This window comes from Leptonotus elevatus, chromosome 3 (assembly GCF_054856555.1).
Source record: "Leptonotus elevatus isolate MCC_2025b chromosome 3, RoL_Lele_1.0, whole genome shotgun sequence".
In the NCBI taxonomy this organism is placed as follows: domain Eukaryota; kingdom Metazoa; phylum Chordata; class Actinopteri; order Syngnathiformes; family Syngnathidae; genus Leptonotus; species Leptonotus elevatus.
Genome location: NC_141241.1, coordinates 12,743,356 through 12,762,407, shown reverse-complemented (window position 1 = coordinate 12,762,407; position 19,052 = coordinate 12,743,356). Strand labels below are relative to the sequence as shown.

Genomic DNA, 19,052 nt, shown 5'->3' with positions numbered 1-19,052 from the left:
CCATATGAGGGAAACCATAACTACAATGTGACTCATGAAAAATTAGTTGACTTGGAGGTCCCAGTTCATCCCCAAATTTTAAGAGTTATTAAGAAAAAAAAAACGAAAAAACAATGCACCATATCATTCATAGAACAGAGAAAATATGGAATGGACTGCTATTTATATAGCGCTTTTTAAGGTATAGTGCCCAAAGCGCTTTACATTCACCTCGCATCCACCGATTCACACATCAGTGGTCAGCTGCTGACATGCAGGGCGCTGCCTGATCCACTGGGAGCCAATCGAGGTTCAGCGTCTTGCTCAAGGACACTTCAACATGGTCACCAGAGGTGAGGGTCGAACCCACAACCTCACAGATGGGAGCTGGCCACTCTACCACTGAGCCACGCTGCCTCATAATCTAGTATGGAGACTGCGAATACAGGAGCTAATCAAGCTTACTCAAGTGCCCTCAAATAACTGAAACCCAAACCGATGTGACCCAGATCTGTTCACTTATTTAATGGCTAATATAGTACAGCTAAATTTCCCACCTCTCCCTCAATAATTTACCTCCTGGTTCAGAATGGGGAGTCAAGGGGTGATGGGATATCAGAGACCGAGGAATAGTGAGACAGCGGGCCACACTTGCGGTCATCAAGGCCAGCAACAGTGCAACTAATTGGCCGAGTTCTAAATATTTAATGGTGATGTGACCTGATTGGCTGCTTTAATTGCTCCAATTAAATGATTCAATAGCAGGGCAGGAGGAGAGCCAATCAATTGAGACAATGACCAGCTCAATATATTGAGCTTTTTACACTGACTTTCCATTTAAGTGACTCAAAAATTGATCAGCTCTTTCTGTTACATAGTAAAAGCATTTTATTATCCCTCATTTTTCTTAAAAAAGTGAAAACAGACCGTCCTCGTGTCCCTCCATTGTTTCCATCCTCAAAAGTAATTTTCTTAAGAGTCAAGGAGAGCACAGCAGCCAGATTATGCTACACCACACACATACTGCACACACGCACGCTCAATATACAAATCCAATCAAACTGAGGGAGTGAACTTGTCTCCACCCAAACTGGATCAGAAAGAAATGGCAAAAGAAAGAGTGACGCATAGAAGCGGGGAGTGTTGGCAGTGCAGGTCCCACTCCAGCGTAGCAGCTCGCCTTTCATCAATGTCCTTGAGAGGGACACGAGAAAGGGAGCGATGAAGAAGAGCTGGAGAAAAGAGAGACAGGAGAAGAAGTAGCTGGAGGATGTGAGACGCCGCAGAAGAGGAGAATAAATAAGCCCGGCCACACTGTCTGCATATTTCTTCAAGTTAAAGTAAAATAAGTTTCAAATATTCCTGTGTTGTTGCGGCATCATAGGGAGAATATTTATCAGATGATGGCAGTAATAATTACCCAGCTGTTTATGGCAGATAGAGGAATAATTCATGCAGCCAACAGCCCGTGTTGGTGGCAGCGGCGATGACTCCAGCACATTTAGTAAATATGCAAAACAGCCTTGCTCTGCTTTCCTAATTGCCCCCATTGTCCCACCGCGTGCCCTTATTAAAGCCCAGGAACTTTAAGTGTCTCGCTGACAAAGTGATAAATTGTTGGGGTGCACAGGAAAACTGTGGCAGAGTGGGGACTGCGCTGGGGTCTTGACTTCATTAGGCTATGCAGAAGGAGAGGGAGGATGAATGAGGATGCACGCGGACGCACGGTGGACTGATGGCGGTGGAGGTAAGAGGAAGATACAAACAAAGCAAAATTAGAAAAAGAAGAATGAGGAGATCCTGGCCAGGAGATAAAGAAGGTAAAGGGGAAATCAATCCCAAATGTTGTTGTTGTTGACAAAAATATGTTCTATGCAGCCCCACTAGTTTAAATATGCAATTCTGGTTAACTCATACACAGCAATTGACGGCTATAGACGTCAAAAATTCATTTGAACAATTTCTATTAGTTTAAATTTTTTTTCCACTTTTGTTAACAAGAGTATGAAAACCTAGAAAAAAAAGTGAGTTAACTATTGAAGTCAGGCAATTAATTAATTTAAAAAAGAGAAAAGATTCTTAAAAATTAGGGGCGTCAGGTGATTAAACTTTTTCGTAATTAATCGCATGACTTCACTAGTTAACTCACGATTAATCATACATTTTATATCTGTTCTAAATGTACAATAAAAAAAGTTCTAGGTTTTCATACTCTTGTTGACAAAAGTAGAAAAAAAAAAGTTAAACAAATAGAAATAGTTAAAATTTTAAAGATTTTTTTTACGTCTATAGCCGTCAATGGCAGTGAATGAGTTAATATTGCGTTAGTGGAATATGAGTTAAGCAGCAAAATTGAGCTGTTTTAATCCATCTCAGGGGGCGGATATTTTGCCACTTGCTGTCAACTGAAGATGACATCAATGTTGCTCAGGGCTCAGCCAATGACCAATCACAGCACACCTGTCTTCTGAAGCTGCGCTGTGATTGGGTATTACCTGAGACCGGAGCAACAATGATGTCATCTGCAGTCGACAGCAAGTGGCAAAATGGCTGCCCCCTAAGATGAATAAAAACAGCTGGATTTTGCTTCATAACTCATATTCCACACATGTTATATTAAGCAGAATGTCATGTTTAGATTAGTGAGGTCACATTTATGATTTAACATATTATTGTCAATAAATGTTTAAGGTTGACTTTCACTTTAAGATCAAGTGGTGTACAAAGATCAAACTGGTATTTAAAAGGGAACACAACCCCCAAATTTTCTTTACAATAATATGTTGCATGTGGCCCCACTAGTCTAAATGCAGCATTCAGATATAATATTGCGTTTGTGCCTTTGTGGTATTTGAGTTAAGCAGCAAAATCCACCTGTTTTTATCCATTTAAGAGGCGGCCATTTTGCCACATACTGTCGACAGAAAATTCGGAAAATAGGTGAGACGTGATTGCTCGTGATGACAAAAAAGAAGATAAAAAACCTGCCTTCAGGCTTCTGCTAGAAAACAATATGAAATGTATTTTGGATTAGTGTCGACTCCTATTTAACATGAGTTTGAATGTAATTGATTCATTCTGATCACAGCCAGATCCGACTTATAAGAAAATATGCACATTTAGGCAATCAATTTATTTTGCGCTTTAATTTTTAACTTCTCCAATTAAAAAGAAAGAGCATGTTATGTAGCTCTAGTTACCATACGCATGTAACTCATGTATTGTCTATAAGAATAGTTTGGAAAATATCAACAAATCAGCGGTCGTCCATCATCCCGGAATGGATGTGATTGACCAGAGTGGTTTTACTGTATCTCAATTTTCAAGTTTTTCTCTTTATCTGTTAATAACTTCAGATTCAAGCAGTCACAAATTAATCATAGCATTATTTGTTCACATTTATGATTACTCCTCTCATTGTTTAGTTATTGTTATTGCGCTTTCTGTGGAAATCAGTTTCATCAGCCTTCGGATTGGCTGAAATGTTATGGTTGGGGTTATAGTGACACCTGTTGCTTTGGCATGTGCTTGACAGACTGAATGACAATGGCACTGCAATGTAACAAGCATATTTAACCCAATTGCCCTCAAACGCTTTTAAATAATAAAAAAACATTTTCTAAATTGCACTTTGAAAACCAGTTTAGGTGTAAACTGAAATAACCCAGGAAGAACAGGCAGTCGAAGTAATACCCCAATATGATTACCATGCACAGCCGATCGGCCTGCTCTAAATGGGGACCATTAGTCCAACTTTGAATAATTCATTCGGAGTGCTGGACAGACATACAGTTTTACAGAGGAAGGGAGAACACTGGTGGATTAAAAACCAGACCTTTGCGGGATGACTGATCAGGCGGCAAAGGGCTCAGCAGCTCACAGGATGTTTCAAATAAACGGCCAAACGGCATTAATTGATCGTGACCTCGGTGGCACTAAATAAACATGTGATTAACTGGAGAGAAAATGACCTCAACACCTTCACCACATCAGAGGAGGGGCTTTAGTGAATGCATGTGCCATAGGCGATGTCACGGTTGACGAAATTAGAACTACTATTATTATTATACTAGTTTATAAAGATTGTTTAAATTCAACCCCTTTGTTTCTTAACAGCATTAACAATTGAGATATGCAAATTAGGTAGGTGAAATGAGGTACTTTCAGGATTACAAATGTTCAATTTAATAATTGTACAGTTATGTGTCTAATAATGTCACAGTGGTTTAACTGACTGCATCATTGTTAAAAGTTATGGAATAAAACTATCAGAATACTTGATGAGGTTGTGCACGTATCCATCTGTCTTTGTTATTGTGGTGAGGTGGCAACACTTCCTTTATTGTCTTTAACAGGCTGCTCCCTCCTCCCTTTATGAAAAGGTGCAAATGCTTTTGTGAAGTGGGGGGAGAAGTCAGTGAGCCAAGACGTATGTTAACAAATTTACATTTAATTTTAGCAAAAGCCTAAAGATATGTTATGGTAAAATATATTAACAAAGTTAAAATATGACTTATTTAACTAAGTGATTTTTTTTTTCAAAAGTAAAAGATGGTGTAGCTCTAGCAGTAAGCCCTGGAGCGTGGGGTGTTTTATTAATGCAGCAGCTGGGGTTCACATCAGAGGTTAATTTTTAATTTCTTCACATCGTTCACTTCTTCGCTTAGCCTCGAGCCTTTAAAGGATATTTATCCTTCCCTCTTCTGAGCGTTCTCTTTTGTCTGTGTCACTTTCATTCCCTTACACTTTCTCTGAGGTAATATCTAGTTCCGCAAGGACGGTGTCTCACTCGCTTGGTTCCTCATACACCAGTTCAAGGTAATCAAGCAGATCATATGATGTAATGAGTAAATAATATTGACGAAGCTTATGTTTCTATATTACTCCCTTAAAGCAAATTTCCTTTTCTAGTGCCCTGGAATGATCTTGTGTAACTCTCCGTTTTGCTCTGCTCCATTAATTGGCTTAGCTAATTTGTCTTTTTTATTTTTTTATTTTAATGCTTATCTGTTAATTACTGTGGCCGGGAGGTGCAAAACACTTTTACAATACGAGAAACACTTTTACATAGCTGGAGGCAAATTTACATTTTAGAATTTTTTTTTACAAATCAAAAAAACTAAATTACATTGCCATAACAGATTTACAAGTCCTGAAACAAATTTATATTTGTGAAAACACATTTACAAGACGGGAAACACTTTTAAAAACGCAGACACAAACATACAAGTGAGGAAACATTTTTACAAGCGACCGAAACAAATTTACAAGTAACTTTTTTTAACCGGAAAGGGTGGGCCAGTAGAACCGGAAGTGGTAAGTAGTTCGTGGTGACCCAAGATGGACGGCTGGCAAGCGGTGTTTTGCCTGTTTTGTTTATCGAACATATGAGCCGATTGACTCAATTCATTTTTTCGTGTGGTCAGTCTTTGGAGTTTTTAAATGTCGCAGCCCAGACGGAAGGACCAGACGCACGCCTGACGTCAGAAGATGGACTGCGCTTTTTAAAAACTCCAATGACCATCCATCCATCCATTTTCTGTACCGCTTGTCCTCACAAGGGTCGCGGGGGTTGCTGGAGCCTATCCCAGCTGGCTTCGGGCAGTAGGCGGGGTAAAAACTCCAATGACCGACCACACAAAAAACAGAACTGAGTCAATCGGCTCATGTTTGCCGCAAAATGGGCAAAACACCGCTTCCCCGCCGTCCATCTTGAATCACCATGAACTCCTTATTACTTCCTGTTCCACCCTTTCCCGTTGAAAAGTTACTTGTAAATTTGTAAAAGTGTTTCGTCACTTGTATATTTGTGTCGGCGTTTGTAAAAGTGTTTCACATCTTGAAAATGTTTTCTCAAATGTAAATTTGTTTCAGGACTTTATAAATTTGTTATGGCAATGTAATTTCGTTTTTTGATTTGTAAAAATGTTTTCTAAACTGTAAATTTGTCTCCAGCTTTGTAAAAATATTTTGCACCTCTCGGCCACCGTAGTTAAAACACTTCATATTTATTGTCAGCTTAATTGCAGTGCCGTCTTTCAAGAATCAAGTTGTATATTGTTTAGAGAAAAAATCATGATCACATGTAAAACAATATTGGACTCCACACTACATACAGTGGATCTAAAAAGTGTACACGCCCCTACTCCAGCCATATTTTGTAACTTTTATAACTCAATTGTCTTTTTTTTTTTTTTTTAAGATGGGAAATTAAAAATACTAACGAAATAATGTAGTTGCACAAGTGTGCATATACTCTCGCATTGGCTCTCATAAATGGGATCTGCTTTTGTCCACAATTAGTAAATATTAATCAAACTCACTAGTCACTACATACTTGCCCCCATTTAGAGTGCCTCTGATTAACCCCAAATCGATTTCACATGTTCTAGTAGGTTTTGACATTGATTGACAGATACCAGATATCCGTATTGGTGCCGATAGAAGCCTTATTTTAAGGTATTGCTACTCTCTGCGCCTCTTTTAATCAGCAATTAGAAATGAGAAAATTGCCATTACTTTCATGTAATTTTGAAGTGAAAACGCTATATTGAGAGGAATAGGCTTTTCTTTAAAATGATTTGTCTTTTTTTTATTTTAAGAAATGTTATGCATCAAAAATACTAGTGGTATCAGTACTTGGTTTTGGTGATTATTCAAGTTGAGTACTCATACTGGTACTGGTCTGAAAAAAAAAAGTGGTATAGAATATCCCTAGTTTTTCGCATTATTTTCTTTTTACCTTACTAATTCATTGGTCCTGGATAGCCTTTCCAGATAGCTCTTGCGTGAATAGAAGCTATGGATGTATTTTCGCACATAGTATCCTCGCCACCTTCGCTGGATCTGTAGAGAGGAAAAACATGAAAGAAAACACATTACGTAAATAGATGACAGTATTAATGGCCTGAACATCGGCCTTAAATCACACATCATATCATGATGCATTTTTTTTCCACTGTCAAGGTGGGATGGACAGCTGTCACAGCTGCATACGTTTTAGTGCGTCGCTGCGGATTGATTGTAGAGGCTGCAGATTAGCCTCGCCTCACACACAAACACCCACACGTGAGAGCGAAGCATTGTGAGGCAGGAGGCTGGACGTCCTTCAGACTAATTAGGAGATTAAAACAATGGCGAGTAAAAGAATCATCACACCATCAGACGAAGGGATAGGAGAAACAACGGATGGAGGATGGGGCGAAAAAAACAACAAAGAGCAAAATGAGAATTAACATTGATCTGCTAGTCAATAGATAATTTTAAATAAAGTAATTGCCGCCTCTCGAGTTCTTGCTGACCTTTGTTGACAAGTGAAATCGATGCTGTTGAATGTGATACAAATCCGAGGTGCAGCATGTAAACATTGGTTTCTATTATGGTCCTAATACATTATCCTCCGTTAGCTAGCACCATAAACTGGAGGGGAGCGACAAGAATGATTCAAAGGAAGTGTCACGGGGGATTCAGGGATGATTGTTTCTCCCACTGTGTCTTTTCGCTTCCATTCACACACTACCAAATATTTCTTTGGTAATAAAAGCTTGGCAAGAGCCGTCGCCCTTCACGGATTCGTTCTTGCAAAGGGTCACTGGCACTGCATTTCAGACTTATTCGCATGCGCGCACACTCTTAGAGAGAATCAAGTGAGAGTCCGCACACCTACCAAAGTTTTGTTCCTAAACTTTAATAAGTGGACATTGTAATTTCAAACAAACAAATAAAAAAACACACACATTGGAAATGGACAAAGACCGTTCTTTAAAAGTGAAGGCAGTATTTATTATACATTCCATTTATTAGATTAAACATTTCATTGTAGTGTCAAGTATGTATGTTATTTATATGTATGGGGTAAAAATATAGCGTTCTACTCCGTGCTTAGTATTTTCTGCAGTTGATTATAAATAAGCATTGCTAACCATTTATAATCTTATTTTAAGATACATGGGGTAAATTAGTGTTTCTTTTTCAGTGGCTATAAGTAACTCCTCTTCTGGGGCCAGTGGCTTGGTCAAGGGTAATGCCAGAACCGTTCCTATAATGTTCAATTTGACTTTAGTGTTGGGACGACGTGACAAAATCCAGACAAAATCTCATTAATCTCAAGAAGTGAAACACTAACTTGACAAAGAAAAGTCTTATTTGGCCCCTGAGGGGTTCAAATTTAGGTCCTTCTTCCATCACCAACCACGGAGTCAATTCCCTGCTCCATTCGCGTTCATTTCCTTTCCATTAAAATTGCTATCGTGCTCTAAAAGAGGAAGCTGTGATATTTTATAAGGGTCATAAAGGAGCTTTTTCTCCACCTTAAGTAGCTTGTTCTCCACTCCACATGGTGACAGCAACCCCTAACCTTTCATCCCAATGACCTCCACCGGCAGGGTCTACTCCTGGATATATCTCCTGCTTAATATGACATTTATTGAAATAATAGTGTGGTCAGTTTTGGTTGTTTCATTTTGCAATAAAAGTGTAAATCTTAAAGCATTCAATTTCCAAGCTTTTCTGACAAACATTTGTCCAGCTGGTCAGCAACACAACCTCGTCAATAAAAGCTGGCGGACTTTCTTTTTGTTGGCCTATAAAACCGCTTAACGGTTGACACAGAATGAAGCTGTTAGCCAAGAGAAAAGAGCCACATGGAATTGTGAAAACTATAAGGTTTCTGTGCAAATGTGTAAAAATGGCAAAAACAGTCATAGGTGGAGTGTAATGATATGTGGGCTGAACAATAGCAACTAAGTTAACTTAACTCATCAAGGGTTGGACCAAAGCTATTATTCTTCCTGTATTTTAGTAAGGGGCTTTCTTACCAAGACATTTTAGACAATTGTGTAAATTGTGTACAGGTACTTTCAACTTTGTGGGAACAGTTTGGAGAATGCCATCACGAGTCCTGATCTCAATCAAAATAAGGTTACAATAAACTAGAACAGAGATTTCAGGTCCAACATCAGGCACCCTTGACCACGCAAAAAAAAATCAAAAAAAAAATATTTGGAGAAGTGAAAGTGTAATTTTCACCTATTTGCACATGCATGTGCGACCAGTAAATTTGCTATTTTTTTGTTTTTATTTCTATATTTGATTATGTTGGAGCAACCTCCCTTCGACTGATTTCTCAACCCCAATTTTTTTCCAAGCTCAAGTGTTATCAAGGCAACCCGATTTGAAGGTGTGGAAAGGATCAAGACAGCTGAGCGGACTTGAAATCTATCTTTTGGGACACTACTCATGGAACATTTTTGACAGACCTAATTATTTTGACTAAAATTGAAAACAAAAGATGTGACAATCAAGGTCTTTTTTTCCACAATGAAGGGATGTGAGAATGTTCTCACAAGCCACTCCTTATCAGGTGTCCCAACAACAAACAAAAAAAAACCAAACACACACACTGCTATGATATTTACCCTGACTGCCATCTCATTGTAGAAATTCATCTTCATGATAAAATATGCTTCCTGTGAACACAAAAGGAAAAGATGACGTTACATGTTGTCTCGCAGCCCTCTGATCTGTCCACAGCAGGCATCAAAGATGAAGAGCTCTTTATACATAATATATTTCACACAGGCAGCACAGATAGGGCCACTCCAGAAAAGGAGAGGAGGGGAAAGCAACAGTGAAGAGAAAGACAAAGAGTCAGGGGGTATGGAGGTAGAGAGAGAGAGTGATTAGGGGGACTTTGTATCAAGGGGAGGACAGTGCTCTCTTAATACACCAACACACGCGAGGGCCAGGAAAATCTATGGCGCTGAAGCAGCGAGCTAATAGAGATGTATGACGGCCAAACGCTCTCCTCTGGATTTCATAATCAATGACAGAGCTGCCAGAAGAGACTTCACAAAAGGCCAGAGAATATGCAGCGGCACACTCAAAGCAAACGCACGGGGCCGACCACTGGGGGCACATTTCGGGAGCAAACTGGAGAGTGGTCCATAAAAGGGATTCATATCTCGACATATCTTTTTTTAATAACAACGCGGAAGACACAGCGGAGGTTTGAAAGGGGGCTGTAAATTTAGCTCGGTGTTTTGAGATGAGAGACTTTTGTAGAACTCACATTATTCATAATAAAGAATGGAGGGAGTAATACAAAATTGAGATCTGCAATAGGTAGACTGGACTCTGGTCCTGATCCATACTCAGACTAATACCATTTTGATGAACCTGCACGACTTCCGGTATTCCCGCACACACAATAAATACACAAGCAAAGGGCATGTTTGTAGATCCTCCCACATAGCACAGCTTAGCCAATCAAAATGTTTATTCAGAGTCTATTGACCATGCTTGTGCAATGGAAGCGAGAGAACACTACAACAAGAGAACAACACTAAAATTCGTCAATAAGATTGACACTTAATTTAACTGATTATTAATTGACATCCCAGTCATAGGACAAAGTATTTGGAAGCAAATTAAAATGCATTCTACACATTATGCTTGAAGACATTTTCCAGAACTGGACCTTTTTTAACTTTTAATGGAGGAATCCTGGATTATTAGAAAAGAGCCTCAGTGGGCTAATTCAAAACTATGAAAAGTGTGAGTGATTCAAATGAGCGCTCGTCTGTTCCCAAACAGCTTCGCTTTAGCCCATATGTGCGTTGTGACACATCCTTCATCGTTTATATCAGTGCCCCTCGCTGCCTTCTCCCCCGTTTTTTTTTGAACGCCTCCCAAATGGCGGCTGGCAGTTATGCTTTAGCAAACAGTCAATTTAGGGGCATGATAAATAGCTTGTTGTGATACGTTTACAAAACTCAATCCAGGGGAAAATTATATGTGAGAGCGCTGGGTATTGGATCCGGTATCAACAATCTGTTCAATTAAGAAGCAGTTGGAGGCAATATGCCGAAAAGGCGGCCTTGTTTTACTAAAGCACACAAATAGACTCACACACACACACACACACATGGGCACGTCACACATACACTTCTACATGTCTGCTACCACCATTTACCTCACTCTATTCCTCCCCACACTCGTTCTAAATGCATCCCAGGAATTGCAATGCAGATAAAATTCCATCGCATATTACATCATATTTCCTAAGTGCTAATTTCCCAATGTGTAATGAGTGAATTATATTTCTTGAGGTCAGATGCAGGGACTTAGGCATATATAAATTGAATTCTAATGCATGCTATCATAACCAAATCAATACATCTATAGCTGCTCCTCGTTCTGGCTTACCATCACCATTTGTCTGCAACGTGCCCTTGCTCTGAAGCCCCGCCATATCTTCTGTATAATGACTGCCTTCTCGTGCAGGTGCCTGTCATGAAGTCATATTGGGAAGAGGATTAGATGGGTATTTTGTACGGCTGAAATGGGGCGGAAAACTTTAATTAAATTGTGATTCTCTTTGTTAGTGTGTCAAATAAAACCTAAAATGCAAGACTGTCAGCAAGGGCTGCAAATGAAAAAAAAAAAGGTTTAAAAATGGCTATCCTGCATGAAATTCATTTAAATTAGGTGTTGACGAAAGGGGGGGGAAATCAATTATAAACTCATAACACTTTTATTGAAAATAAAGATAAACAGTAATTTTGCTTTCTGCTCACAACTGTTATGATTTAAAAAAATAGAATTCAAAGGTCACAGGATTGTTAACGTGAAACACACACACACACAATTGCTGCTCCTCCAGGCCTTTCTCCCCCTTTATGCAGCTGCACACATTTGTATTCATCTTCAAACATACTCTAAATGCAAGTCCATTGCAAATCTCCACCTCCAATGAGGCCATCAAATTCCAAAAGGCCATTTATACACCTGGAAAATCAATGCTTATAGTGGGATAGCACAACCTCAGAGTTGCACTTAGGCGGCTAAAATTGTTGCTAATTATCCACTTAACGTATTGATCAATTAACTAAAGTAATCTGAATTAACCTACTGTCTGGAAGTTTGTCTGCTGACCCTGCAGAATGGTGCTGGGGTCACAGTACAGAACGGGCATAGAGGCATGAGTGTGTGGAAGGAACACACAGAGCAAGCGGCATTTATTCCTCAAGGCCATTTACAAAGAAGTCCTACAATTATGGGAGGGAGCCAGTATCAGGGTATTTCCTGTAAATTAACATATTGCCTAGAATGTTTTAAGCCCTGGAGGAAATGGTGAAGCTAAAATGGCTGGGTATGTATTAAATAAAAAGCAGTAATCTGTCAGATGACAAATGAAGACTTGGTACTTTGGTAGGCTATAAATTATTACCTGATGTAAATGCGCACCCTGTAGCCTCGGAACCAGCTCTGAATCCGAAGAGCAGCCCTGAGTTCCTGCTGTCTAGTTGCTTCAACTATCCTGAAACAGAGGAAAATAAAACATTTTTTTCTTTTCTTTCTTAGAAAAGAAAAGGTATGTTTTTGTTAAGTAAACATGACTACACTATACACTAACGTCTGTAAATACATCTGGTTAAATTAATTCGAATGACGAATCTGCCGATATCAATCCACTTTTGATTGATTTAACCGTGTGTGCTTAAAATAAACTAGTACTTATTTATTCATGCCTTATTTAGCGTGGCTCGAGCTTAGCCTATTTAGCTGTCACATCAGCATAAACTTGTAACCTGCCTGTTTGTGTCGTTCATTGTTACCTTGCTTTGTAGAACTGTAGCTTTCGGAACTCGTCGAGCACGCATTGAATCTCCAGGAGCTCCGCCATGTCTACTCTGGCGTCCGTTTACGGTTGCCGTGTAAACACAACTGTCAATCACAGAGCGTTCGCTGGTTACTTCCGGTAAAAAACGTATTTTTGTTTAACTCCATTTATTTGATGCCTCTCCTCTTTGTGATCCATTTATTCAAAAAGACCGATATAAGTTATACATTTTCGATATTGAATACAGTGACGAAAATTGCCACCATGAACGTTGGGAGCGACATGATTGTTTTAAAGCAAATTATGCTAATGTTGGCGTAGCGTCAGTCCCTACACGAGCTCGACCGTCCTCGTCCAAAAGGTGAGTCACATTTTGATAGATTTGTATCTTTCTGACTGCAATATACCAGTAGGCCTACGTAGTATGAGTTTAGTTTACTGTGGTTGTAATCTGCGATATACATTCATTCAATTTAGTAAAACAAACGTCCCAGATAGGAAAATGTTTGGCAGAATGTTTTGCTATCTCGGCAGTAAACCCGTCTACAGTCAAATATTAAACGACATATTTAGAAAAACTCCCAGTTAAAATATATTTGTGTCAGTTTAAACTAAAAACAACAACAACAACAACTCAATTAAAAAAAAAAAAATTTCGGGCTACTTTCGTTTACAGCTGAAAAAAAAGTAACCCATAACACTTTAGTTACTGTACCAATAACTTTAACTGTAACTAATAACTATCAATCAAATGCATTAATAAAGTTATTTAAAAACAACAGCCTCTGAACAAAGTGCAAATTGGGGGTTACAGAAGAGTAACAATTAACAAAAAAAACAAAAAAATGAAACTACACAATTGACAGGACAATTACAAATGCAAGTAGAAATATACATTCAAATCTAGAAATAAGGCAAGAATAACAGAATATAATTGGCATTAGATACAACTACTTTAAGTAGGTAAGTAAAAAAATTATCTTCTGTGGATGCAGATTGTTTGTATTGATTGATCTGCCATACCAGAACTCCTCCTTTCCATTCTATCATCCATTTTGCTTCTTTCCTGACAGTATCTTCATCTTTCCCTCTTCATCATCACTTATCAGTTTATTTCTCCCAACACTTCGCTCCTCATTTCCCCCACCCCTCTCACTCGTCAGCCATATTCACCTGTCGAAAGGATCCCCTCAGCATGTCTGTGTGTGCAAGCAAAGATATTTATCAAGCCTACATCTAATGGATTAATCCTTAGATCGGGGTTTCTGTAAAGTTTTTCTCAATACCTAAATTACTTGGTTCCTCCCTAGGGCCCAAAGGTACTGAAATACCTTGATAATATTAATGCAAAAATGCATTTAAATTAATGATAAAGAAAACAGTAGGCACATGTATTTCAACAAATATGGCTCAACACATTTTGGGAAAATTTGTTTGGCTTCTGGGTGGTATTATTAGTCAACGACATTGTGTGTCTCCGTACTGTATGTGTTGTATATAGACATGCTGGCTTTGCAGGGAGTTATCTATCTTTCTCTCTTCTGTTTTTCTCTCAGGCTAATTTGCTGTCCGTGGGCCATGGCAGTTGTGAAGAGCAGAAGGCAGATGTCCTACAGAGAGTTATGATTCTAGGGTGAACTTGCTACACTTCGGGCTATCCATCGTTGGAGTGGCGGGAGGATGGCCGCCCCGGTAATTACTGAAGGTACGCGGTTGTGACAAGACGGCATGTACACCGAATACGAAGTATCGTTTTCTGACAAGACTGTGATGACGGCAGCAAGCAATTCATCCTGCCGCCGTGCTGATTAGGTGTCACCGGGTGAGAGGGTGGCTCAAAAAATAGAGAGTGAAAGCACTTAATGGAAAAACGTTAAGTTTACACACTGTCTAAGGACTCACTACTAGGTTTAGACAGATTATGTTCTTCATGTTCTTGTTGTCTTCAAATACAGCGGTACATAAAGTCAATTTTTTTTCTTTGTAAAATCATCTGGGAAAATTGGCTTAAAATGAAAAGAGGAAAAGTGTAATAATAACCCTTCGAATGATCCATTTTCTATATACTGTACCACTCAATAGCACAGGTGAGTTAGAGCCAATCCCAGCGGAATTTGGGTGAGAGGCGTAGAAGACCCTGGACTGGTTGCCAGCCAATTGGAGGGTACATACAGACAAAAAAAACAAAACAAAAACATTCACACTCACATGAACACTGACAATTTAGACTGCTAAATGAACCCAACATATTTTTGGAGGAAGTTGGGAGGAAGCCGTTGTACCTTTAAAAAAAATATGCAAGCATGGTGTTCGCACATCTGTTAATCAAAACCAAGGCAGAGTTTTTATTTCTGAAAATTGTATCTAATAATTTTCTAAGTCACTGTAATATTATGCACAGCAAAAAAAAAAAACTCAATTAAAAACACTACCCTTAAATATAGGAAAATAGAAACTGTTGTTTTGCACCAAAACAAATGCTTATAAGTTGTAAAAGATAAAATACAAATATATTCTAGTTAAAAGAGAAATAAAACTGAAATGTACATGAATTCATAAATTCTTTCACGCACCACTAGAGGTGTGCTGGCTCCCTCTAGTACTCATACTACACTTTGAGAACCACTGATTTAGATGATGTTCAATTTGCGAAAAATATACGTTTTTGGAATGTGGGAGGGAAAAACTGTACACAAAGAAAATGCAAGCCATTACAGGAAAATTCAAATTCCACAGAGAAGGCCTGAGGCAGACATGCAAACCACTAGTTAACCATGCTGCTGTAATGACAAACACGGAACCAAAATGGTACTTGCACTAAATGAGACATGGAACTATATCTGGCTGCTTAGTACAATATGAGCAATGCAAATAATACGACATACATACTGATAAATTAATTTGGCCAAGTAGAAGCTAACGTATTTTATGTTGTATTAAATGCCACTAGGTAGCAGAACTTTATTTTAGTTCCATTACACCAGGGGTGTCAAACTCATATTAGCTCAAGGGCCACATGGAGGAAAATATATTATCAAGTGGGCCGGATCGGTAAAATCATGGTATAAAACTTCACTCATTCGCTGCCATTGACGGCTATAGACGTCAAAAGATCAATTTTTACTGGGTTGACAGTGTATGAGTTAAAAACAATTGGTGTCAATTATACGCTGATTTTCGCTTAATGTGGGCCAGACCTACATTACAGGGCTCAACTGTAATGAGATTATTCCAAAAAATAACACAATTCCATGAACAAGTTGCATTGCTCATCAGAGGATTGCTTGTGAAATTACGAATTCATGTGTTAATTGTAGCCATCTGATTAATTGGTCTGACTATTAATTTAATTTACAAAATCATCTCGCGGGCCGGGATTAAACCCCTTTGTGGGCCTAATCTGGCCCGCGGGCCGTATGTTTGACACCCTGCATTACACAATGGATTGCTCCTCTTCATACTTGTATAACAATAACAGCAAGGTTAAAATGTTAAGAGGTTCCTTCGCTTGCTTGCTTTTATCTACTTCCCTCATCCGCTGTCCTCATGACCACGGTGAAAGAAAATGTTTTGTTTCCTAAAGTGAGGCAGTCATTATGCAGCATTACCCATCCATACCCTCTCCCCTTTGCGCTGTCTGCCGCGTGCTCCGTCTCTCCATACGGGGCATGTCATTTAACACGCCTCCACTCACCTCTTCGCAGTCAGGAAGCTCATCCAACCAGTCATTCTCCATGCCCATTGTTCCTAAATGAGGGCCATATGCACTGCGGCCAGCACTGGTCATAAAGACAAGCACGCACACTTTCTTGATATAGTGACAATGCGTGTGTATGGATGAGTATATATGTGAGTAAGACTGTCACACTCCGTTCCCCACTGTGTGCGTGAATCATTATTGTGTGTGGCGATGTATGAGTGATTAGAAGTGAGTGTCTGTGCATGTGTTTGTGTGTGCGTGCCTCAGCAGGGTGCAGCGGGTGGAATGTGTGTTTCTCGGCAGGGCCAGTTCGGCCATTATTATTAAACATCTGTCCGCAGCACATTAATCCCCCCACTCTGACGCATCCCTCTCTGGCCAGGGATCACTTAATTGAAATCCATAATGACTTCTCTTTGCTACGCTGAGCCAAGCCAGAGAATAGTTTTTGTTATCAGGGTATCAGCTATTGCAATAGCTTTTAGTAGCTTTAAGGCTTTAAAATGGACGCCTTAATTGAACTATGTCAACACAAAACAATGAATGTGACCATATCAGGAAAGATTTTAAGATATTTGGTATGTTACCTTTTAGATGTATAATTCTTAGAGTAGTCTGCAATGAACTAACTAAACACACCTAAAAGAGTAAATACAAACATTCACTATTTATTCAACATAGCCATCTATTGAAAGTTCGCAATGGTACATGCAGTTTTATTATTTTGACTTGGAAGTCAGTGGTTCTCAAAAATTTTTCAATGAAAAAATATTTTTGTAAAATATTTTTTTCAGCCAACTACGCCTAACCAGCGCAAAGCATTTTTGGTTGAAAAACTGAAAAGACTTCAAATAGAGTATTGTGCCATCATTGTCTGATTTATTTAACTTTGGAACTTCATTTCTTTAATCACTTGAACCTTTTGGAAATAAAAAGATATTACTAAAAAAAAGAAAGACAGAATTAAATTAATTATAGATTTGTGCACACAAAATGTATCACCATTAACTGTTCTTCTTTGCTGGTCATAGTAAAGATCTGTTCTCAACAATAAATAACTATCTTAATTTTAAATAAAGTTTTGAGATGATTGACAGGTGATGCTAGATGGGTCGAACCATTCTGCTAAGGGGAGATTCAGGTTTTTTTAGCACAATGAAGTTGGATAACATTTATTTTACTTACATTTTACTGAAGTATTTGCATAATTTAGTAATTCTTTTTAAAGCATTTTTGCAAGAATGCTACGTTTTTATTATTATTATTATTGTTAAATCTCACGTACCCCCTGGAGTGCCTTCACGTACCCCCATTTGAGAAACACTGATATAAGTGATATAAGCAATCATTTTATAGTGGTTGTAGTTCTATTTTTTTTATGCCACTCTATTTTATTTTACTATTCGTCCTGGAGGTAACTTTTTGGAAATTAGGTAATTAGATGTATGTTATCTAGTGCCTAGTTAAATGACAGTTTAATGAAAGTTTTCCAACACACATAAATTATTCCAATTCCAGTCCGCCTGTGTGAGAGAATTTGCTGAAACCAAAAGCTCACCACGGTCGGAAAGCATCATAGTTTGGCATTGCTCTTCTTCATCATTTTTTTTTCATGCCTGGGGCTTCTGTTGCTTTTAAACCAATTTGAAGCTACCCCCCCCCCCCAATGCACCCCCCTGCCCCACCTCTCATCATTTCCCAATCCTAATATGCTATTAATGGATAAAAACTATGATTGTGCCGATAGAGGAGAAATATCATACCTTTTATTAGCTCACCTATATACACAAAAGGGGCAGAGTAAGAGGGAGAGAGAAGTAATGAATTGAGCATTGTGTAAAATAGTTTAATGCAGGGGTGGTTCATCTTTATTTGTAGCGGATTGTGTGCAGACAGGGGTGATCCATTAGTGTGGTCGTTTCCATCTGTGTATATGTGTGTGTTTGTGGATGTGTGTGTGTGTGTGTGTGTCCCACCCAGAAGGACATTCACTGCTGCCGGCCCCGCTGTCACGATGAGAGATTCATCGGCACACATGCTCACACACTGGCTACAGTACACATGTGGCATTATTGTCCATCATTATTCCTCTCATTCCTCCTTTCAACAATTTGTCACCGCGCTGTCTTGTGTTGACGCACAATCACAAATAGATTCATATGGCAATGTGTTTCTTCTACAGTGTGTACTGTACATGTGTGTTATTATGTGTGTGTGTGCGTGTGCAGTCATAAATTACAGAGAATTTATATTTTTGCTTATTTTTGAAATCTCCATCCATATCACAATTTTACATTGTTTTTAAATTGCCAATTTTCATTAATTAATTTCCTTTATAAAACATTATCTGTTTTATTTTCCTTTATGAACAAAACAAACAAACTAATTGAGATAAAACTTATGTTTTGTTAAAGTGACCTGGCCTTGGTGGCCATTTTAAAGCATCTGTACTGCCAAATAAGATAAATAGAGAAAACTTCAACATTTTAAAACAAAAAAAAAGTTGATGAACAGAGAAAACTATTAAAACATTTTTTTGTTCAACAGTGCAACAGATTTAGAAGAACAGTGAACTAACTACTAAAAATGTATCCGTCAAACGTAAAAAATAAAAACATTTTCAGGTATGCTCCCACATACGGTGTTACGTTAACATAGTTGCTACCTGCAAATGTCTATGACCGAAAGATTGACTTTTATGCGGAAAAGGTGGTCGGGGACCAAAAGTGGTACTCATAGAAGGCAAGCTTC

The 19,052-nt window shown here is 38.6% G+C and overlaps 2 protein-coding genes across 4 annotated transcripts in view; one reads left to right on the top strand and one right to left on the bottom strand.

Moving 5' to 3' along the window:
- spata17 (spermatogenesis associated 17) overlaps positions 1-16,314 on the bottom strand; it is a 38,661-nt gene extending 22,347 nt beyond the window's left edge. The window contains exons 1-6 of the mRNA XM_086070964.1: positions 16,296-16,314; positions 12,597-12,705; positions 12,209-12,298; positions 11,185-11,266; positions 9,396-9,446; positions 6,722-6,825 (exon numbers count right to left, since the gene is read on the bottom strand). Of these exons, the coding sequence (XP_085927090.1) occupies positions 6,722-6,825; positions 9,396-9,446; positions 11,185-11,266; positions 12,209-12,298; positions 12,597-12,664 (395 nt within the window). The 5' untranslated portion in view covers positions 12,665-12,705; positions 16,296-16,314. The remainder of the gene's footprint in view (positions 1-6,721; positions 6,826-9,395; positions 9,447-11,184; positions 11,267-12,208; positions 12,299-12,596; positions 12,706-16,295) is intronic.
- esrrga (estrogen-related receptor gamma a) overlaps positions 12,650-19,052 on the top strand; it is a 213,237-nt gene continuing 206,834 nt past the window's right edge. For all 3 annotated transcript variants that reach the window (XM_086070957.1, XM_086070958.1, XM_086070956.1), the window contains exons 1-2: positions 12,650-12,962; positions 14,158-14,306. The gene's annotated coding sequence lies outside the window, so the exon portion shown is untranslated. The remainder of the gene's footprint in view (positions 12,963-14,157; positions 14,307-19,052) is intronic.